This window comes from Sciurus vulgaris (assembly GCF_902686455.1).
Source record: "Sciurus vulgaris genome assembly, chromosome: 5".
Lineage (NCBI taxonomy): Eukaryota > Metazoa > Chordata > Mammalia > Rodentia > Sciuridae > Sciurus > Sciurus vulgaris.
Genome location: NC_136465.1, coordinates 67,700,298 through 67,724,106, shown reverse-complemented (window position 1 = coordinate 67,724,106; position 23,809 = coordinate 67,700,298). Strand labels below are relative to the sequence as shown.

General features: G+C 37.3%; 1 protein-coding gene across 15 annotated transcripts in view; it reads right to left on the bottom strand.

Annotated features, from left to right (window-relative positions):
• ERC1 (ELKS/RAB6-interacting/CAST family member 1) overlaps nucleotides 1–23,809 on the bottom strand; it is a 633,143-nt gene that overhangs the window by 100,785 nt on the left and 508,549 nt on the right. For 12 of the 15 annotated variants that reach the window (XM_079140313.1, XM_079140314.1, XM_079140318.1 and 9 more), the window contains one exon: nucleotides 20,031–20,129. In XM_079140313.1, coding sequence (XP_078996439.1) covers nucleotides 20,031–20,129 — 99 coding nt within the window. Of the gene's footprint in view, nucleotides 1–18,580; nucleotides 18,648–20,030; nucleotides 20,130–23,809 lie in introns of all 15 variants that reach the window. The other 3 variants (XM_079140307.1, XM_079140308.1, XM_079140310.1) reach the window with 1 other exon arrangement.

The following is a 23,809-nucleotide window of genomic DNA, read 5'->3' as shown; positions in this document are numbered from 1 at the left end:
GTAAAGTAGCGGGATATAAAATCAATGCACATAAATCTAATGCATTTTTATACATAAGTGATGAATCTTTGGAAAGGATAATTAGGAAAACTACCCCATTCACAATAGCCTCGAGAAAAATAAAATACTTGGGAATCAATCTAACAAAAGATGGAAGACCTCTACAGTGAGAACTACAGAACTCTAAAGAAAGAAATTAAAGAAAACCTTAGAAGATGGAAAGATCTCCCATGTTCTTGGATAGGAATTAATATTGTCAAAATGGCCATACTACCTAAAGTGTTATACAGATTCAATGCAATTCCAATTAAAATCCCAATGACGTACCTTACAGAAATAGAGCAAGCAATTATGAAATTCATCCGGAAGAATAAGAAACCCAGAATAGCTAAAGCAATCCTTAGCAGGAAGAGTGAAACAGGGGGTATTGCAATACCAGATCTTCAACTCTACTACAAAGCAATAGTAACAAAAAGGGCATGGTATTGGTACCAAAACAGAAAGGTAGATCAATGGTACAGAATAGGGACACGGACACAAACTCTAAATACAATTTTCTCATACTAGACAAAGGTGCCAAATATGCAATGGAGAAAAGAGCCTCTTCAACAAATGGTGCTGGGAGAATTGGAAATCCATACAACAGAATGAAACTAAACCCTATCTCTCACCATGCACGAAACTAAACTCAAAATGGATTAAGGACCTGGGAATCAGACCAGAGACCCTGCAGATTACAGAAGAAAAAGTAGGTCCAGATCTTCAACATGTCGGCTTAGGACCAGACTTCTTCAACAGGACTCACATAGCACAAGAAATAAAAGCAAGAATCAATAACTGGGATAGATTCAAACTAAAAAGATTTCTCTCAGCAAAGGAAACTATCAGCAATGTGAAGAAAGAGCCTACAGAGTGGGAGAAAAATCTTTGCCAATCATACTTCAGATAGAGCACTAATCTCCAGATCTATAAAGAACTCAAAAAACTCTACACCAAGAATACAAATAATCCAATTGATAAATGGGCTAAGGAAATGAATAGACATTTCACAGAAGAAGATCTACAAGCAATCAACAAACATATGGAAAAATGTTCAACATCTCTAGGAATAAGAGAAATGCAAACAAAACTACCCTAAGATTCCATCTCACCCCAATTAGAATGGCGATTATCAAGAATACAAGCAACAACAGGTGTTGGTGAGGATGTGGGGAGAAAGGTAAATCATACATTGCTGGTGGGGCTGCAAATTAGTGCAGCCACTCTGGAAAGCAGTGTGGAGATTCCTTAGAAATCTTGTAATGGAACCACCATTTGACCCAGCTATCCCACTCCTTGGCCTATACCCAAAGACTTAAAATCAGCATACTGCAGAGATACAGCCACAACAATGTTCATAGCTGCTCAATTCACAAAAGCCAGATTGTGGAACCACAATGTCCTTCAATTGATGAATGGATAAAGAACCATGGTATATATATACAATGGAATATTATTCAGCCATAAAGAATGATAAAATTATGGCATTTGCAGGCAAATGGATGAAATTGGAGAATATCATGCTAAGTGAGACAAGCCAATCTCAAAAAACCAAAGGACGAATGATATCGCTAATAAGTGGAGGATGACACATAATGGGGGGAGGGAGGGGTTAGGGTTAGGGAGTGGGGCAAGAATTGAGGAAGGAAGGACTGTATAGAGGGAAAAGAGGGGTGGGAGGGGTGGAGGGAAGGGAAAAAATAACAATGAATCAAACAACATTACCCTATGTAAATTTATGATTACAAATGGTATGCCTTTACGCCATGTACAAACAGAGAAACAACATGTATCCCATTTGTTTACAATAAAAAAAAAAGAAAAGAAAATCAAATGAAGATCAGTACAGGAAAGGGATGGGGGGTGGGAGGAGGGGAAAGGGAAGGGGAGAAAAAGAGAATGAGGTGGGGTGAAAAGGGTTTGCGACACCACCAGACTTATGATCAGTTATCAGAGAAATACTAGTTGGGAATAAAATTTGTCACTTTGCATGGGATACCCTAATGTTACATCTCTGGGGGCCCTAAATGTCCTAGTGGCCTTTAGAAGGAACACAGAAACAGGTATGTCAAAGGAACTCTCACAAATATTTATATAGCAGGACAAGATTTTATAGTAAAAAATGGAAGATAGAATCTTGCTTAGTTCCAAACCATTCTGAATTTTGAAGGAAAAAAAAATGATAGGGTTGGGGTTATGGCTCAGTGGTAGAGCACTTGCCTAGCATGCATGAGGCACTGGGTTCCATCCCCAGCATCACATTAAAAAACTAAACAAAATAAAGTATTGTGTCCATCTACAACTAAAAGTATTTTTTTTTTTTTTTTTTTGATGCTGGGGATTGAACCCAGGGCCTTATGCTTGCAAGGCAAGCTCTCTACCAACTGAGCTATCTCCCCAGCCCTAAAAGTATTTTTTAAAAAATGACAAATTGAATTTAGAGATACAAAGGTAGACAGAACATGATGAGAACAAATGGAGCCAAAAATATCCTAGCAAGAGCATAATTAAAAAAATAAAGCAGCATTCCGTTCCTATTAGAATGTTGAGAGAGCTTTCAAATCTGAACTAGTGTGTAATATTAAAGTTTACTCTATGAACTACTGTAGTTCAAAAAAATTCAGGGTATCATTTAGTCTAAATTTGGCAAGAGCTGTACTAGAACAAAGATCATAGAATCCTGGAAATTTCTGAAAGTTGGTAAGTATTTGGGTTCTAGAGAATGTTGATGTTTAGGAAGAGATCAACTCTAAAAATACAGAAATTGGTGTCTTCCACCAATGTTCCCACACCCTGCTCCTATCAACATTTCTCTGACTTCCTTATAAAGAATGTTGTAAAAACAAAGACTTCTTGTGTTAGACATTGGAAAGTATGCAAATGCTGGCTATATGCAGTTCAGCAAACAGCACCTATATTAGTTGTATAGAACAATTTGGATTTACATCTACTCTCAAGTTCATTACATTACTGCCTCAAGAAAAGTAAGTTAGTTATTATCAAACCCATTTAGAGATGAATAAACTGAGGTTCCAAGAGATTAATGAATTACTTGAAGTCTCTTTCATTCAATGCTTTTTCTGTTATAGTAAATAGGTATCTACATTTTTTTGAGTAATTCATGTTAAACAGGAAAACGGACATGTCTAAACCTTGAAGAACCCAATAGCTCTGTTATTAGGTCTACAAAAATGATAGTTGATCCTAATACTATGTCTGTCAGAGAAAAACAACTTTGGCATTTGAAAGGCTGGGATAAAGCTTTGTCCAGGTCACATACACAAATCAAAACTGCTTCACAGCCACTCTGGAAAGCCAAAATCACATCCAGGAGAAATGATATGCACTAGAACTTTGTCTAATGAGGCACAATTTTTGTAACCAATTGCTTCTCTGTTTTATCCCTTGTTATGAAGTAAGGCTGAATAGGTACAGATCACTAGAACATCCTCTTAGATCAGTCAGAGAGTCAGGAATTGGGCTGGTGAGAATGTTGGCATAGAAAATTTGTTGAACAACTTTGTTCTGTTTATCAAGGGCTTCTCTAAGTTTGGAGGGAGAGAAGGAAGCAGAAAATTTCCATCTACTATAGCAGGAAAATATCACTGTCCCTGTAAGAGATGTGGCTACATCATCAATAAAAAGTACTCTTACTCTGAGTCACCACACATGACAACGCAAGTGCCTTACCACAATTCTTCATGTGTTGTGGTTTGGATGAAGTATCCTCCGAAAGCTCAAGTGTGAGATAATGCAAGAAAGTTTAAAGGTGAAATGATTGGGTTCTTCACCTAAGTATGTTAATCTCCTGACAGGGATTAAATGTAGGCAGGAAGGGTATGGCTAGAGGAGGTGGGTTCTTGGGGGCATGCTTTTGGGATATGCATTTTGTCCATGGTGAGAGGAGTCCCTCTCCACTTCCTGGTACCATGTCCTGAGGTACTTTCCTCTGTTTCATCCTTCTGCCATGATGTGCTTCAAGGCCTACCTCAGGCCTTGAAGAATGGAGACGGCATCTGTGGATTAAGACTTCTGAAACTGTGAGGTCCCAAATGACCTTTTCCTCCTTTTATTGTTCTTGTCAGGTCCTTTGGTCACAGTAGCAAAAAAGCTGATTAAAACAGAAAATGGTACCTAGGTGGGGTCATTGCTGTGACTACCCTGACCATGTGGTTTGGAAACTTTTGGAGTTTTTTTGAATTTGTGGGAGAAATTTTGAGAAATTTAGAGATGTAAGCTGGAAATGCTTCAGAGTATTTTAAGTGGAATTTAATGGGCAATCCTGGTGGGACCTCAGAATAAGAATGCTGACAGGACTGGGCAAAGACAGCACTTGGGAGGTTTCAGAGGAAAAGGAGGACCCATATTGGAAATTGAACTAGAGGTCATCATGTTATGTTCTGGCTAAGAAACTGTCTGCAATTTGCCTGTGTCCTAAGGCTTTCTGTGAGTCTAAATTTAAAGATGTGGACTTCTTAATTTGGTGGAAGAAATTTCTAGGCAGTATAGTATTCAGGAGGTGGCATGGATATTGCTAGTGATTTTTTAGCCAAGTTTATAGTGATAATCAGAAGAAAAAACTAAGTAGAAAGATCTCAAAAATTCAGGAGTTCTGTCAGAAGAGTGAGTAAAACTGGAGCTAAGGAATGTGTGGTTGTTAAAGATATCACAGCCACTAAAGAATTGCTGAACACTTTGCCCAGAGACAATAGGAAAGATGGTTTGAGGGCAATTCAGGAATAGGCAAGACTACACCCATCTCAGGTTCAAGGGTGTAAACATAAAAATTTCTTTGAGCAGAGACTAGTGGAGCACCCTGCTTGCACAAGAGTGACTAGGAAGTTTTTTCACTATGCTCAGCCAACAGGCACGCAGAGGATGCTGTAGCCAGGATTCCTGGAGGCTTGGCTACTGCTCAAGATGGTGGCATCAACCATGTGGTTGCAGGATGCTGGAGTTAGGGGGTCATGGAGGCTTCCACTGAGATTTCAAAGAAAGGCCTGGGAGGCCAGGTAAAGTGCAACAGGGTTGGAATCCCTGTGGGCAGCCCTGAGAGGGTGATATGTGCAGATGTGAGGAGGAAGTCAAAACTGCAATGAAGCCCACTCCCCGAAGTTTAAGAAATGCCAGTAATGTGGAATGTCTGCCTAGGAAAACTGCAGGAATTGAACAAAGACAAGCCAACAGAGAGGCCACAGGGGTAGAGCTATACAACCCTTCGGAGAGATGTCACCATTCCATGTGCCCCAGCTGCTAGACATGGAGCTATAGGAATTGTTTACCCTCCCATCTGGATTGTGGTCTTGCTTTGGTCACATCCCTTCTTTCTACAACCCCGTTTTCTTTTTGGGATGGAAATGTTTATTATGTGTGTTTATATAGGACATATGTAACTCACTTGATTTTTGCAGAAGCTCATGCTAAGGGTTTGCACTGAGTCTCAGAGGACACTTTGGAGTTGAACTTTGGGCAGTCTTAGAACTGTTGGACTCTTGAAAATGGACTAAATATATTTTGCACTATGAGATGGGCATAAGCTTTTGGGAACCAGAGGCAAAATGTTATGATTTGGATTAGGTGTCCCCCAAAAGCTCATGTGTAAGACAGTGCAAAAAGGTTTAGAGATGAAATGATTGGGTTATGAGAGCACTAATTGGTGAATTAATCCCCTGATAGGGATTTAAAAGTGGTAACAGTAGGTAGGGTGTGCCTTGAGGAGGTGGGTCCCTGGGGTTAGGCCTTTGGGGTTTTATTTTGTCCTTATTGAGCAGAGCTCTCTCTGATTTTTGGGTTGTTCCCAGCTTTTCCTTTGGTATACTCTTCAGTCACTATGTTCTGCTTCACCTGAGGAATACAATTAACCATCTATGGACCGAGACCTCTGAAACATGAGACCCCAAATAAACTTTTTTTTAATCGTTTCATTTTATTTTTAACTTTTTCTCCTCTCATTGTTCTTGTGAGGTCCTTTTGTCACAACAGTGAAAAAGCTGACTAAAACAGATCACTGGAGTGGAAGGAAGGGAACAGGGGAGGGAGGAGAGGGAAAGGGGAAGTACTGGGAACTGAATTAGAGCAAATTAAATTCCATGCTTTTATAATTATGTCAAAAACAAATTCTAAAGTTATGTATAACTAAAAAGAACCAATAAAAATTTTTAAAAAAGATTTAACCTAGACTATCTGCTTACAACGTCATTATGAGTTCTTTTTCTTCTTTCTTTACTATGAAATATTAGAACATTAGGACCATTGTTGTCAACCTAGGAGGTAACAAACCTTCTGCATTAAGTGCTGTTTTATTCATAATACTATTCTGACTCTTCTATTGTTGTATAGCATTCTATCCTATTCTATTGCTGTTGTATAGCATCAACAACAACATTCTGCCTCTTTGAAAATAAGAGTATGAAAAAGAAATGTACAGTCGAGTAGAGTAGTATGTGCCTGAAACCTCAAGAACTCAGGAGGCTGAAGCAGGAGGATTGTAAGTTAGAGGCCAGTCTGGGCAACTTAGGCCCTAAGTAACTTAGCAAGACACTGTCTCAAACAAACAACAAACAAACAAAAAAACCATACACAGAGGAAACCAAATTATCTGGCAATCTACCACCTAGACAACACTAAAAGTTATTAGTCCACAAGTATTCTGACTGTTCCTTGATGATTTAAAAGCCATAAAATAGATTTCAAGACAAAGAGTATTCCTGGCAAGAAAGAGGGTTATTTCAAAGTGACAAGTCAGTTTTATTAGGAGGACACAAAAATCGTAAGTAGGTAGGTAACCAACATAACTAAAGCTTAATACTACATGAAAGAAAAATTGACAGAATTCATAGGATAAACAGAAAAAACCCCAATTAGAGTGGAAGATTTTAATACTCTTCTCTCTGCAATTAATAGAAAGAGCCTTCTTCCCCCAAATTTCAGGGGGACATGGAAGATCTAACAACTCTACCAACCACCCTGAACTGATTCTTACAGATCACAGTCAATAACCAAAGAATACCATTTCTTTCAAGGGAACAATGTTTATGTTCATCAAGGTGGATCATATTCTGGGCCATGAAACAATAGCATTAATTTCCAGGATATACAAAGAACTCAAAAAGCTTAACACTAAAAACAACAAATAACCTAATTAGTAATGGGCAAAGGAAAAGTCTCAAAAAATTTAAAATACTATAATGTATGTTCTTTGATCAAGTGATATTAAAGGAGTGTCAAAAGATTTTAAAAAATTTTTGTGGTACTAAGAATTGAACCCAGAGGCAGCCCTTTTATATTTTGAGACAGGGTCTCTTTAAATTGCCCAGGTTGGCTTAGAATTTATCATTCTGCCTCAGACTCCCAAGTAGTTGGGATTATAGGCCCACGAGCCACCACACCTGGATTAATAGGTTTATTTGAGCAGATGGCATTCATGAATTAAGCAGTATTAGGTTGCAAGCAGTTGGAGACTGATGAGGGGACTGGAAGGCTTTTGGAAAGTGAAAGTGGAAGTAAGGCAAGGAACATATCTGGTCGGTAAAAGTGGAACAGCAGCTTCCTTTGTTTTCTTTAGTGCTGGGAACAGAACTCAAGGGCCTCACACATGCTAGGTTCACTGAGTTACAATTCTAGACCTTTATTTGGATTGCTTCAGTGGAAAGTTCCTAGTTAAGAGATTTGTTGGGCAGTTTTTGATTAAGTATTGGAAAATCCCTGGTCAGGGGTTAGTTGGTGGCTTCTTATTGGCCTAGAATATGACCTTTTATATTAGACTGGCTTCTGATTTGCTAATGTAGGGACCCAGAGTGCTAGAGTCACTTCAGACTAAAGACCTCCTAATTTATTTTAGTTTTAACACCAAGAAGTCATTAATAATAAGACCATCTAGGAAAAACTACACACTTTGAAACTAAAATAGATATGCTTGGATCAAACTTTGTTCAAGGGGGAACAATTAAGCTAGGAAACAGAGGCACACACCTACAATCTCAGCTACCTGAGAGGCTAAGGTAGGAGTTTGAGGCCAGCCTGGGGAAACTCTATGAAACCCTTCTTAGGTAGCAGTTAGCAATGCGCAGTAAAATGGGAACCAATAACAGCATGGTCACAGGGTTTCTTTGAATCGCCCCTTTAATGAACAATCAAGTAACTTGTAGAAAACAAAAAGGTGTACTAACCCTGAGAAACAAAGGGAGCCAATTAAGAAATATTTCAGAAAAGAAAAATTGATGTGGTTAACTCCTGGCAAGGTCTACTAAGGTCACGGTAAAGTTAGAAATTTATAGCCATAGGTTTTTCACTGTATTTCAGAAGGGAAATTTCTTATTAGCACAGGAACACTAAGGTAAAGTCACTGATCCCAATACCCAGATTAACATAGATTCACTTGTGGATGAAGCTCCCCTGAGTAGGAGTTAAAATCTGATTGGTAAAGACTGAACAAGGTGGAACTCAGTTTTCCTGGCAAACATCAGGAAGTAATAAATTTGGAAGCAGTATTGTTTCCTTTGTCGTTTCTCTATTGAAGGTGATCCACTCTCTTGAGAGTACTCCTCTGCCTGAGTCTTCCTAACACTAATAAAATTCTGTTGCTTGGATTTTGTAAATGACTTTAAATTTTCTTTCCTTGGGACACAAGAGCTGAGGTTTGGAGTTTCAGCTCCCCACTGTGACATGACAACTGTCCTTAACAGATTTTATTTGAGCAGACAATATTCATGAAGTAAGCAGTACTAGGTTGGAAGCAGTTGGGGACTCTGATGAGGGGACTCAGAAGGCTTTTGTAAGGTGAAAATGGAAACAAGGCAAAGAACACAGCTGGTCCGTAAAAATGAATGAACCAGCAGCCCTATTCGTTTTTTGCAGTGCTGGGAACAGAACTCAAGGGTCTCAGACAAGCTAGGTTTTTCCTTCTAGAATTTGCTTAAAAAGTTAACTAACATCAAAACAAAGCAAAACAAAACAAACAAAAACCCTGTAAAAAAAAACCCAACTCCAACTTAATTGAAGCTGTAAAATTATTTAAATGTCAGTCCATCATTTGTAGTAGTTTTTCTGGATCCAATTTCTAAAAGGTGCTCACCATTTGTATCTCTACTGAAAAAACTGTCTCAATTCATCTGAAAACTCAATTCAGAGCTTTCTGTGGCATCTAGTACAGGTGAGTATCTTTGTTAAAGGAACCCCAAATGGAACATATTTTAAAATAATAAATTATGCAAATATTTCCTTTAAAGACCTGTCCAAAGCAGTTCAATGAAGGGAACCCAAATAGCAACAAATCCTTTAATATGCTAATGGAGCAATCAAATAGTCCTGTTCCAAAGCAAAAACACAAAGGTCAAAAAAAAAAAAAAAAAAAAAAAAGCCAATGGCAGTTTTTTCTATTTCAAAAAGTTGAAAAACCTTGAGCTATTTACCTGGGAGAGGTAAATATTTCTTCACTGAGAAAGGTGTTTCCAATTATTCAGTGCATATTTTCAATATATTTTTGCCAAATAATTAGCATTACTTATCTTTTTTTAAGTAAAATATCTTAATTGTAGTAAGATACAGAACGTAAAATTTCCCATCTTCACCACTTCTAACTAAAATTCTGTAATACCAAAGTATACTCACACTGTTGTATCATCATACCCTAGACTATTTTCATCTTGCAACACTGAAACTCTATATCCATTACAAACTTATTTCCTCCATAACTTAAGTTTTTAAAAAAGTACTTTGTGCCCTGAATAAAATGCATCCAGGGTTTATAATTATTTGAGGAAAGTGCATTTGTAGTTTACAAAGCCTAAAATATGTTATCAGAAAGATTGAGGATATTACGTATGAATTAATCCAACATTTACATGCTGCTACTTATTTACATGCTGGTCCTTTCCCACTTAGTTTCAAGGAGTTTTTTTTACCAATACTCTTCAATAATTTTTTTTTTTGGCAGTGCTGGGGATTGAACCCAAGGTCTCTCACATGCTATGCAAGCACTCTACTTATTGAGCAATATCCCCAGCATCCTCACCACTTTTTAAAATTTTATTCTGAGACATGGGCTCACTAAATTACCTGGGCTGGCCTCAAATTTGTGATTTGCCATTTTTGGTATTATAAGTGTGTGCCACAGCTCTAATTCATTATTTTTAAATTGGATATTCTTATGGAAATATTCTTAGGGGAGAAGAGATATCTCATCTATCTTTAAGTTCCTGGCTGAGACCCTTATAACAAAAGGCAGATTAGTAAGAGAAAAGCATTCAAATTTATTTAGTATGAATTTTTACATGACACAAGGAGCCCTCAGAAAGATATCCAGCCCCCACTAAGAAACAGGGAAATTTGTATATTGCTATGGTGTCTGAGAGTTCTGTGATGGAGAAATGTCACTGGAAGACCAAGTGACCTAAGAGTAATAAAATGAGGGGAGGGGCTCAGTGAGGTCTGTTTATTCTTCCCTGTGTGCCTTTGTCATTCAAGATAAAAGGATATTTCTTTCCTCCAGGTAAGCACCTTTAGAAGGAAAGTTTTATGACCTACTTTAGAGGAAGGTCAGAGAGTTCTTTTATGGCGTGCTTCAGGGGAGAAGTACAGGAGAAAGTCAGAGAGACTTTTCTGTTGTGGTTGTTTTCTCACATGCCAAGGTGCCATGTTTTGGGGCATCATGTTATAAATGTCATCATTTATTCTCCTTCCTCCTATAATTACTGTAAGCATAAAGGCATTACAACTTCTTTAAACAATGCTTCTAGTTAGGTTTCCTTATTAGAGGTGGGTCAAGCTGTGGCTCAATCAAATAACTTCTAGGTTCAAATCTGGCTATGTGAACTTGGGTAAGTTAGTTGACTTCTCTGTAGCCTAATTTCCTAAGTAGTAAACTACTGACTGGTGTGCCTCTGCATTGTGTTCAGTCAGAGAAATGAGAAGTTGTGCTCCACTTGTGTACAATATGTCAAAGTGCATTCTGCTGTCATGTATAACTAATTAGAACAAATTTTTAAAATACTGAAAATGGTGTCTATTTCCTGTGATTGTTGTACTGATTAAGAATATGCCTTACAATGTGCCCATACGCTTACAACTCAGTATTTGATACATAGCAGGTATTCTCTAAATGACAACCATCAATATCACCCATCATTAGTTTCAGTTCTCCAATGTTCTTGTCAGAAAACTCCTTTTCCAAAAACTGTTTTTGATTTTGACACAAGTTGAAGCTGCTTGGAGTAGGGGGGGAGAACACATCCAAATTGTTTATGTGTTCCAGTGTATGCTAATAATGATAAGAAACAGTACTTCCTAAGAAGGAAGGGACTACTGAGGGACTTAATGAAGATGGAATGCAGAGAGTGGGAGGAAGCCTGGCCATGATACCAGCAGAGAACAGAGAACCTCAGATGGAAGGATTAGGAGTAAAGGGAGTAGAACCCTTTGGAAAGTATGAAAAGCACAAAGAATGAGAATTTTATTCTGATCGGCAAAGGTGGGGCAGGAGGGAGGTTAGAGAATCCTAAAAGGCTGAAAGGAGATTTTATGCCTAGGACAAAGAAAAAAAAATAGAGATTAATTTGGAGGCCAATAGACAGGGCATGCTATTAAAGTGGAACTGGGGTAGTGCAAGGATAATCTGAAGACAGAAACTTTCACTCTATCCTCCTATTTAAAGATAGCCTGGAGGAATACAAAAAAGAAAGTGGAGAAGAGAAGGAGGGAGAAAAGGGAGTAGATATCATGCTGGAAATGGCCAATATTATGGTTTGGATGTGAGATGTCCCCGCAAAAAGCTCTTGTGACAGATGATGCAGGAAAGTTCAGAGGTGATATAATTAGATTATGAGGGCTGTAACCTAATCCATAGATCAAGTCATTTGGTGGATTAATGATTTGAAAGAACTACTGTACTGGGTGGCAACAGTAGACAGGTAGGGGGTAGTTAGAGGAAGTAGGTCCCTAGGCACGTGCCTTCGGGGTTTATATTTTGTCCCTAGTGCCTTTTCTTTCTCTCTGCTTTCTGGCTGCTCTGAGTTGAGCAGCCCTCCTCCTCTATGCCTTCCTGCTATGATGTTTTGCCTCACTCTGCACCCAGAACAGTCAGCCTGTATCTTAGTGTTAAAGCAATTTAATAGCTAACATTACAGAAGCAACCATGCTGTTACAAAGACACTGTTTAAAGCACTTTCTATTACCTCATTTAATCATCAGTCAGTCCTATGAGGCTGATGTATTATCCTGATTTTACAAATGAAGACAATCATTGGTGATCTGTTAGAAATAAACGTTTATTGTTTTAAAAACTCAGTGTATGGTATATGAAATAAGCCTAAATTAAGTCAGCTACATAATAACTCTTCACTAAATCAGGTTATTTGGTCTAACACCTACAAGGACTCTAAAGCATGAAAACAAACCTAGGAGACAACAACTGAGAGGACAGTGAGTCAGACAAGGTCCAAGGGAAGTCAACTACTAGTAAATCTCAATGGGTAGCCGTTTGTGTGAACTCAAGTGTATACTTTGTCTATCTGAATTGTGGGTACCCTATAGTAAAGTAGAAGTGTGGGTGGGGGATAATCATGGAATGAATAAAAGACGAAGACACCTGTTTTAGCTGGGATAGTTCCCCTTCTGGTTCCTACATGTCATCTGAACCACAGGTTACTAGAATAAAAATTTCTACCTGAAAGACATTCAGTGAACAAATGGAAAAGGTTTCTGAATTAAAACTCACTCCACTTTATTTAGCGTGAAATAATAGGAGCCAGATTCCAGGACTTCATTAGGACATTCTTTTAAATTCTTACCATTTTTCTAAGTTCTTTTGTTTGTAGATACTTTTCCTATTTCTCCTTTCTACATTCCCTTTCTTGTACTAGTAAGGTGGACTTTAAAGTTCAATTTTATGCTCTTGGTTTCAATGTAAACTATTTTTTCTACTCTGGATTTCATGCATTTGGAAATTAATTGTACACACATAAGTATATATATATATTATATATATATACACATACTATTCAAATTACATGTAAGTATTTTTAATCTGAGGGCCTATTAAAACTATGCATTGTTCTAGATATCAGGAATACAAAAGTAAACATATTAAAGACCTTGTTTTGGCTGGGAGGGTAGCTCAATGGTAGTATGTACTTAGCATGAAAGTACATTACCTTGGGTTCAATCCCCAGCACAAAAACTAAAACAAAACAAGACAAGTTCCTATCTTTACAGTGCTTACATTCCATAGTAAAGGAGGAAGAAAGTGGAAGAAGAAGAAAGCTTTAATTAAAGAGATAAGAGAGTGGTGTGTGTAAGCTAATTTAGACAGAAAATCTGTGGTCTGGAGCTCCCTGTTGGGTTGGATAAGGCTAGATTTGCATTGCTACTTGACATTCTAGGAGTCAGCAATAATGTTATTGCTATGGGCTGAATGTTTGTGTCCTCCCAAATGTGTATGTTGAAATCTTAATCTCTAATGTGATGGGATCCGGAGATGGGACCTTGCAAGGCAATTAGGCCATGATGGAATTAATACCTTTATATGAAGAAATACAAAAGAATTTGCCTCCTTTCCTCACCAGAGAGAAGCCTGCTATCTGCAAAGCAAAAAGCAGGCCCTCACTAAGAAAGAACTCAATGGTGCTGGCATCCTGATCTCAGACTTCTAGCCTCCAGAACTATTAGAAATAAATGTTTATTGTTTAAACAACTTAGTGTATGATATATGTAAAAAGCCTAAATTAAGTCAGCTACATAATAACTCCTCAGTAAATCAGTTAAACACATTTCTGTTTAGATTACATTAGACCTAATGTAATTAGGTTGTTAGATGATTACCAAATCCTGCTCAAATTCTACTTAGTGAACACCTAAGAGGAATGAATGCCTGAAAAGAGTAGGAGGCATGAAAGAAAGGCGACTGCATTTCACATGAACTTTTCCTAGGCTGAGGGCAGAGAAAAGGCACTGTCATTCTTTTTAAGTGGAGGTAATCCTTGGTCTGAGCATCTTAGGAGGGCCCTTGACAGTTAATTATTTTAAAGATAACATCACTGACTAAATATCTTTTATACAGATGTACCACTGTGTCTGGCTTTTATAGGAAATTTACAAAATTCAGGATGTTTTTCCAAGGGAAAAATTCCTCAACATAAAGAAGATCAAACTTTTGGTGATAAAAGGAAGATACATAAAGAGAACTACAGAACACTAAAGAAAGAAATTAAAGAAATCTTAGAAGATGGAAAGATCTCCCATGCTCTTGGATAGGCAATTAATATTGTCAAAATGGTCATACTACAAAAAGTGCTATACAGATTCAATGCAATTCCAATTAAAATCCCAATGACGTATCTCATAGACACAGAAAAAGCAATCATGAAATTCATTTGGAAGAATAAGAGACAAGAATAGCTAAAGCAATCCTTAGCAGGAAGAGCAAAGCAGCTGGTATCACAAAACCAGACCTCCAACTATACTACAGAGCAATAGTAACAAAAACAGAATGGTATTGGCACCAGAATAGACCAATGGTACAGAATAGAGGATACAGAGACAAACCCACATAAATACAGTTATCTCATACTAGACAAAGGTGCCAAAAGCATGCAATGGAGGAAAGATAGCCTGTTCAACAAATGGTGCTGGGAAAACTGGAAATCCATATGCAGCAAAATGAAACTAAACCTCTCTCTCTCACCCTGCACAAAACTCAACTCAAAATGGATGAAGGACCTAGGAATTAGACCAGAGACCCTGCACCTAATAGAAGAAAAAGTAGGTCCAATCTTCATCATGTCAGCTTAGGACCAGACTTCCTTAACATGACTCCCAAAGCACAAGAAATAAAAGCAGGAATCGATAATTGGGATAGATTCAAATTAAAAAGCTTTTTCTCAGCAAAGGCAACAATCAACAATGTGAAGTGAGAGCTTACAGAGTGGGAGAAAATCTTTGCCACACATACTTCAGATAGAGCACTAATCTCCAGAACCTATAAAGAACTCAAAAAACTTTACACCAAGAATACAAATAACCCAATCAATAAATGGGCTAAGGAAATGAGCAGACACTTCACAGAAGACGATCTACAAGCAATCAACAGATATATGAAGAAATGTTCAACGTCTAGAGTAATAAGAGAAATACAAATCAAAACTACCCTAAGATTTCATCTCACCCCAATTAGAATGTCTATTATCAAAAATACAAGCAACACAACAGGTGTTGGTGAGGCTGTGGGAAAAAGGTACACTCATACATTGCTGGTGGGGTTGCAAACTGGTGCAGCCACTCTGGAAAGCAGTATGGAGATTCCTTAGAAAACTTGGAATGGAGCCACCATTTGACCCAGCTATCCTTCTTCTGGGTTTATACCCAAAAGACTTAAAATCAGCATACTACAGTGATGCATCCACATCAATATTTATAGCAGCTCAATTCACAATAGCTAGATTGTGGAACCAACCTAGATGCCCTTCAATAGATGAATGGATAAAGAAACCGTGATTGATACACACACACACACACACACACACACACACACACAATGGAATATTATTCAGTCACAAAGAAGAATAAAATTATGGCATTTGCAGGTAAATGTATGAAGCTGGAGAATAAGCATGCTAAGTGAAATAGCCAATTTCCAAAAAACCAAAGGCTGAATGATTTCTCTGATAAGTGGATAATGATACATAATGGGGTGAGGGAGGAATGGAAGAAGGATGGCTTTTGTAGAGGGAAATGAGGGGTGGGGAAGGGGCAGGGAAGGAAAGATAATAAAATGAGACAAACATCTTTATTCTATGTACATGTATGATTGCACAAATGGTATGACTCTACTTCGTGTACATCCAGAGAAACGACAGTTGTACACCATTTGTGTATAATGAATCAAAATTTTTAAAAAAAGTGAAAAAAAGGAAGATACAATCACTGATGTTTCTCTGCTATCTCTTTTATTGATAGCCACTATTCTCTCTTTCCAGATCATAGAAATACCTGGGGACCTTGGGTCACAACTTTCAATACCTCTGTTTTGCATTCTTACCTGTAAAATGAGGGCACTGGACTAGATTTGATAATAATAATAGTAACTAACATTTACTGAAAATTTAACATTTCCTTTAGATAGAGCTAATGTTGATGACAATAGCAACAACAAATATAGTAACAGACACACAGAATTTGCTGGTTAAGTACTGTTCAAAGCATTTTACATACATTATCCTAGTAATCTATCCAGCAACCCGCTTTGCCATGCACTAAAAACCTCATTTTGAAAGATAAAGTAACTGGTGTTCAGAGAGTTTAAATCACTTTCCCAAGGTAAGTAGGTAGGTGAAGGAGTCTAGATTCAAAGCTGTGTAGTTTGGCTGAGAGGCATTTCTCTCACAACTCATCTACTTCTCAAAACCATTAACATCTTAAAGATGAAAAAATCGAAGTACAGAAAGATGACATGCCTTGTCCAAAGTCATACAAAATAAGTGGTGATGTAGAATCTGAATCTGGGCATTCTGCTCCAAAGTCTATACCCTGAACTATTATGCTACACTACCTTCCATTAAATGGCCTAACTGCAAAACCCCTTTTGGCTCTGTAATTCTATGATTCTCTTTTCCATCTGAGTATCAATTATCTTTAGTAATGCTCATACTTTGCAGATAATTGGTTGTCCCGCAAAAATGCTTTAGTTGTAAAACATTAAGCTATTAAGTTTGATACAGAAATTATCAAGTTTGAAATTATTGTGAGAAAAACTTTTCTCTGTAGAATAAGCAAAGAAACAAATGAAACTGGATGGCAAGTTGAAACTTCCTAGTGTTTTAGGGGTCATTCATGCATTTCTTAGGTAAAATTTTTATCATATAATGATTTTTGTAGCATATTTTAGAAAGTTTGAAAGACTGTATCATAGAACTCCAGCTTTGGTCAACTAACTGCAATTGCATTGTGTTAAACCAATGGCAGTAATAGTTTTGTTAAGTAAGCTCAATTACACAATAATTAGAAAAAGTAAAATCAAGAGCATTTGGACTCTTGCTAGGATTTGTTCTAATCTGGTAGAAGAGAAAGGAAAATAGAGACTTTTGGAATAAATGTACATGATGGTTTGTTCACTTTTCAGTCTCCCCAGTAAATTATCTAACTGATCTTGTTTCCCAGAACATTAACATGTTTCTTCTGATTCACTAGAAAAAGGGCATGCAAGAAAAATATCATCCTGCTTATATATGTGGGGGAGGAGCTTCCTGCTAAGGCAGGCCAAGAAGCTCCCATATACTGCCAAATGGACAAGGCAGAACCACGTTCACTTCTGGAGGACTGGTAAGCTACATGTGTGGCTCCTACACACCTCATGATGTCAAATATGTACTCCTGTAGAGTGCAGAAAAAGACACCAGAACCCTGATTTTCTTAGCTTTAGCTTTCTCTGGCAGGTAGTACTTGAACCCAAAGAACTTTCTGGTTGATACTGTGTATTTCACCTTCATTTACACCCACAAGATAAAGCTGTTTGGAAAGCTGCCCATCTCACAGTTTATGGCCCATTTCCACAACTTACCTCTCCATCCTCCTTGGCTGTGTTCGACAGTTAAAAGGGCTACATGAGTCCACATCATTTTAAGCAGTTTAACATCAAGACAGACATTTCAGGGAGAACTGACTCCGAAACAGTGATATCATCAATTAACATCGGCAGTGAATTCAGGGAGTGCAAGGCCACCAATATTTGTGAAGTTATTAATCATAATTATTACTTTTTTAAGAAAAGGATTTCCTTAGTCAAACCTCAAGGGCATCAGATCAAAGGGTGATACTACCACAGCTGGACCATATTTTCCAGTCAATTGACCTGGAAAGGAGACTTTAGACAGTGTCCTGGCAACTGTTTAACACAGCAGAAATCTATGAAAAGGAAAAGAATTCTTTAGATTGACTTCTAAGAAAGTCTTCCTTTACTTCTTTGCTCCTCTTTATTTTTAGGGAAATTCTGAGAGCGATGTCAAAGCCTGAAGGGATGTTCTAGGTACTGACCCTGAAGAATTCAGAGTACTTTTCTATAGGTAGAAACAAATTCACAGTCTACTTAAAAAAAAAAAAAAAAAAAAAAAAAAAGGACTCTGTACTTAAAATTAATTACCATAAGAAGGACATCTCAAACCCAGGCTAAGCACAGAGTATTTGATCAATTTTCTCTTGCCACTTTGATGTAAGTATGAACCTTACCAGGACACTGTAAAGGTAATTTATTAATAAAAATCATTACTAGAGTAATTTAGTCATATGCCCTGGAAGTTCTCCCAAAAATGTATAGAAAGAAATTGTGAAAGTGACTATTAACACACAACAGGAAAAAAAAAGTCACAAAATCCACCCCACTATGTCAGATGCACAGCAACACACACAGGAATCATGTGAAAATGAAAAAAACAGAAAGCATACCAAAGGATTTCATAAATTACACAGAAACAAGATGTGAGAATGAGTGTGAAAAAAGAAAAAAAATTAAAACAAACAAAAATCACTTTTGTAGTTAAGGAAAGCTGTTTCTCACCGTTCTGAACAAAATGGCTGAACTAAGAGCATCTGATTGGCTATGCCCATATACCCTCCTCCTCATCCTATGGGGAGAGATGACAAAGGAAACAATGCCCCGGGGCAGCATGGGAATGAAAAAGAGTTGGTTAGTATTAAAACAAAGATAAAGACATAATGTAGCAGAAAAGAAATTCTTAACTTTTTTAAAAAAATATTAGGTTCTAATCCTCTGAACTATCAAAATTAGTAATTAGTTTATCAGTACAGTTCTATTCCTGCTTTTCTCAGATGTTGTCTCTGGGCAATATTATCAAGCTGGGTTTTTTCTCTTTATGTTGTACCTTTTCTTCAACCTTTCTCCATCTGCATACCAACCCCGCTCAATTTCTCTCTCGTTTCATGGGAAGGATCTAACATGCATCTTAGATACACTGACATAAATACAATTCCAGGTATTAGGAAGCAGGCAGAGAAAGCAAAGTGAGTTCCTGGCAGGGAAGGATTGCTGACATCAAGCAGACCACTCTCCATTTCTCTTTAATTAAAGACTTCCCTCTAAAATATAAGGTGGGTTTCAACTGGCTTAGTACATATCAATATATTAGGACTATACTATCTGAATTTCAGAAATAATAGCACTTTGGCTTTTACTGCTACTTCCATCTGCAGTATTTCTGCTACTTCTCCTAGGACAGTGCCACAACTGTCATTTATGGAGATGTTTAGCAGGGGAGTTTTTCTTGACTCTTTAGTCATATGGATGTGATTACTTGATTATTTTTTTCCCCTTAGCCATACATTTTAAGACTGGGTGTGATGGAGATGTTGAAATCTGAGTTTTGGCAATGGGATATGAGGTAATCTGTTCACCATTCTCTCCCATCCATCACTTTCAAGATCTTGGGAGAGTTCCCTTCTAAAAAACTGCAATAGGATATGGCTTCCTTCAGGCACATCAATGTCTCTTCTGCATTGATGAGAAACTGAAGGCAATGATTTTCCTTGAAAATGACATATTAAGGGGAACTACCAGGAAATGTAGTGAAGAAATTTTCACTTTTAATAGGTGATGAGCTGAGATTTCATAATCTGCAATTAAATAGAAGTAACCTATACAGAGTTGTACCTCACTTAGCTCACAAAGACAGTCTTATTTTTTCTAATAAGGCACTGTTTTTTAATAAGAAAAGCAGGACTTTTATCCTCAACCTAATTCAAGGATTCTTTGTCATTCTTAAATTTTTCAAGAACCTGCAATTAAAAAATTCAAAATCATCAGCTTCCTATGTGTCAAATGCATAGTCTGTGTTTAAAAAACATGTGAAGGAGTTTTCAGAACCTGAATTAGCTAATTACTTTTCGTCTTCTATTTTATACCCCAGAATCTGCAACACACTAGTAGAAAATACATCAAAATAAATGTGTGTTTTTTTTTTTTAAAGTAAAATATTCAGGAGAAGTCTTACCTGGTCTGGGGAGGGTTTATGATTCGTTTGACTGGAATGGGAGGACTTGAAGTGGTCGTCCTCGTAGTTGTCAGCCATTAGCTTCATTCGATTTTGTGTCTAAGAGGAAATGATTCACAAGGTTAAATTTAGGTAAATCTCCTAAAGATACACTATAAAGCAATAAGTACCTTAAGAATTTCATAAGGATAAAAAGAATCCCATCTGCAATAAAATCAATTAAACAGGATTTCTGAGGACACTAGAACGTGTTTAGGCACTGTTATGGAGAGAATTATATAACTTCCAAATGCATATACTGAAGCTCTAACCTTCAATGTCACTGCTCTGTAGAAAGAATTTTTTTTGGGGGGAGAGGAGGATATTGGGGGTTGAACCCAGGGGTGCTTAACTGCTGAGCTACACTCTTACCCTTTTTAGATTTTATTTTGAGACAGTGTTTTGCTAAATAAGTGATCTGGGCCACCATGCTTGGGGGAGACAGGATCTTTAAAAGGTTATTAAGGTTAAAGAAGTCATAAGGGTGGGGACCTGAGTCAATATGACTGTGGCCCTATATGAAGAGCAAGACAGAGATACATCTCTCTCTCTAATTTTTTGACATGTCAAGAAACAGAGAGAAGGAGGCCTCTGCAAGTCAGGAAGAGAGTCCTCACCAGGAATTCAATCAGCAGGGACCTTGATCTTAGACCTCCCAGCCTTCAGAACTGTGAGGAAACGTTTTTATTGGTTAAGTCACCCAATCTATGGCATTGTTTTTGGTTTCTTAAGCTGATAAGGACAGGTACCCAAACTAGTATTGGAATTTTTTGAGGAGAGACTATATATCTGAATCAAGCACTTTATACAGTGCTTATTATTTTGAAATAAAGAATGAATTATACTATATATAGGATTCTAACTTTATTCTTATAATAGTAACATGGGACTATGTGAGGTATAGGACACATATTTCCATGTTACTATTATAAGAATATATACATCTTTGAAAGTAACTATTCAACTTTTTTGGATGTTAGAGAACATATAGACCATAAATATCAGGGGAAAGTTATTATTTGTAAGTACAATGATTATATAATCATCTAGAAAGTTAAAGAGAATCATTTGAAAAAATTATTACAACTTACTATAGAGTTCAATGATCAGACAGAAACTATATATATAAAATTCAATAGCTTTTCTTTATACCATCAATTGATAATTTGTTTTGAAAATCAATACCCTGAAATCTTTCTCCTTAGTCTTAAACCAAAAGAGTAGTATCCCATTGCCATTTCTCTGTGTTTACCAAAAAGGAGGAATGCAGTGGTGATTCTATGTGATTGGTTAATTTAAGCCCAGAATAAATGAATAATATATCTTAGAGGATCACTTTGTCAAGAATGCAATTCAGAAAATGCAGATTACACTAAAAATAGAGTTAAACTCTAATATATGTTGCACTAATAAAATGTAAAAACTTGAAGTTTTAAAGTACTAAAAGTTACTATCACGTGAAAAATAGTTAAAAAGAAAAATCACCTGATTCCTCTAATCTGTGATAATCACCATAAATACTTACACAAACTAATTCAGTTTATTTTCTGTGAACATAAAAAAGTGCATGTTGGGGGCTGTGTTATGTTGGCGGCGCCGGGATGGCGCCTGATTACATGGGCAGCGAGGAGGTTAACTGACAGAAGCACACTCAGGTGATTTTCTCGTCCATGCATACAATGTATGTGCATGTGTTCTCGAGCATTAATTGCCTGCTAGGTGCGTCTCGCCTAATCTTTGCGTAAGAGGCGTGGCCCTGCTCTCCGCCTCCTGGAGGTGATATAAGTGTAGGCGGAGCGAGACAGAGACACAGCAGCCATTAGCAGGAAAACAGCAGAAGAAGACACACGCGGCAGCAGCGAGTAGGGGCAGTGGCGGAAAGCAGATCGTGGAACGGAGAACTGAGACGCATCACTAGGGCACCTTGGGTGGACGTACCCTTAGTTCACAGGATGCAGGACTTTAAGGTGTAGCAAGTCTCTTCCTCTAAGCTCTAAGCAAAGCTTGTCTTTCTCTCAAAGTTTCTCTCTTAAGCAAAGTTTCTTTCTCTCTGATAAGCGGGCTCTCTCTCCTCTCAAAGCAAGTAAACCTCATTTCCTCTATCCTCTATAAACAAGCAAGAAAGCAGTGCACTAAAGAGAAAGATAGAAGTGCCTCAGTTTCCACTCCACCACCCATAAGACCCGTGCAAGTTGTTGCTGCAGGCGGTGACATATATCCATGAATTTTGGAACCACAAAGAGCCAGCGACAAGTGCACACTCTTCTGATTTATTCTATTTCTTCTCTATTCCTACTACAAAATGTTACTTTAAAAATTACGGTATTTTATAGTATATATGATATCTGGCAGGATATGTTATCCCTTCACCAATTCTGTTTTGTCACAATTTGGTAATTTGGGGCTGTGGTTGTGGCTCAGTGGTACAGCACTTGCCTAGCATGTGTGAGGCACTGGGTTTGTTCCTCAGCACCACATGAAAATAAATAAATAAAATAAAGGTACTGTGACCATCTACAACTAAAAGGAAAAAAAGTACATTCTTAAAAAAATAGGTTATCTTTATAAATTTTTTTTCTAGAGACATTATAAACATTTGATTTAGTTTCATAAAAAAGTTTAGAGATATGTAATGATGACTGGGCAAGTGCTTTAGAGTCAAATTGCCTTGGTTTGAATTCTAGCTCTGCCTATTATCAGCTTGGGCAAATCACTTAAATTCTCTGAACCTGAGTTTTCTTACCTTTAAAATGAGAATAACAATAGTCTCCTCACAAGACTGCAGTAAGGATTAACCAACTCAGAAGTTTCATTCTTAGCTAAAATCAATACCCAATAAGTTTTATTTATCTATTCTCATAATAATTGTTTTTTCATGTCATGAAATATTATTCTGAAATCTAATTTTTTTCTGGCTGCATAGTATTCAGTTGAATGGAAGTTTAATGAGTCCCATATTGTTGGTCATTTGGGTGCTTTTTATTTTCACCTAAGAATGTGTGTGCATTTTAAAACCAGTTCTTCCTCTAGTATACAATGGTAACAAAGAAAATACAGATCAATAAATTATCTGCAATAACTAATTTCTCTCTTCTGGAATGGCCCCAGTGATGTTTCTTATGATCGGAACGTTTGCATCCCTCAATATGGTGGTAAGAAGAGGTGGGGGTCGTTGGGAAATGATTGAGTCACAGATTACCCTTATAAAAGAGGTCTGAGGGAGCTTGTTCATCCCTTCTGACATGTGAGGATGCAGCAGGAAGGTGCTACTAACAAAGCAGAGTGAGGATCCTCTTCAGACACCAAATTGGCTGAGGCTTTGATCTTGGACTTTCCAGTCTCCAGAACTTTGAGCAATGAATGTTTATAAACCACTCAGTCTAAGATACTTTGTTATAGTGGCCCAACTGACAACTAAGACAACCTTGAATATAAGTACGGTAATTTTTATTCTTTTCATATGGTATTGTATGACAAATAGAATCTTCTGAAAAGCAGCTCTTAGAAGAGGAAGTGAAGGATAGAGGAAAAAAGAGAGTTACATCCAGAAAGTGAGCAAAGCATCTGCATTTTATTCATTTGGTTAATAAAGCTTTCCAGGGGCTGGGGTTGTGTTTCAGTGGTAATGTACCTGCCTAGAAGTGTGAGGTACTGGATTTGATCCTCAGCACCACATAAAAATAAATAAAATATAAAGGCATTGTGTCCATCTACAACTAAAAAATATTTTTTAAGTAAAG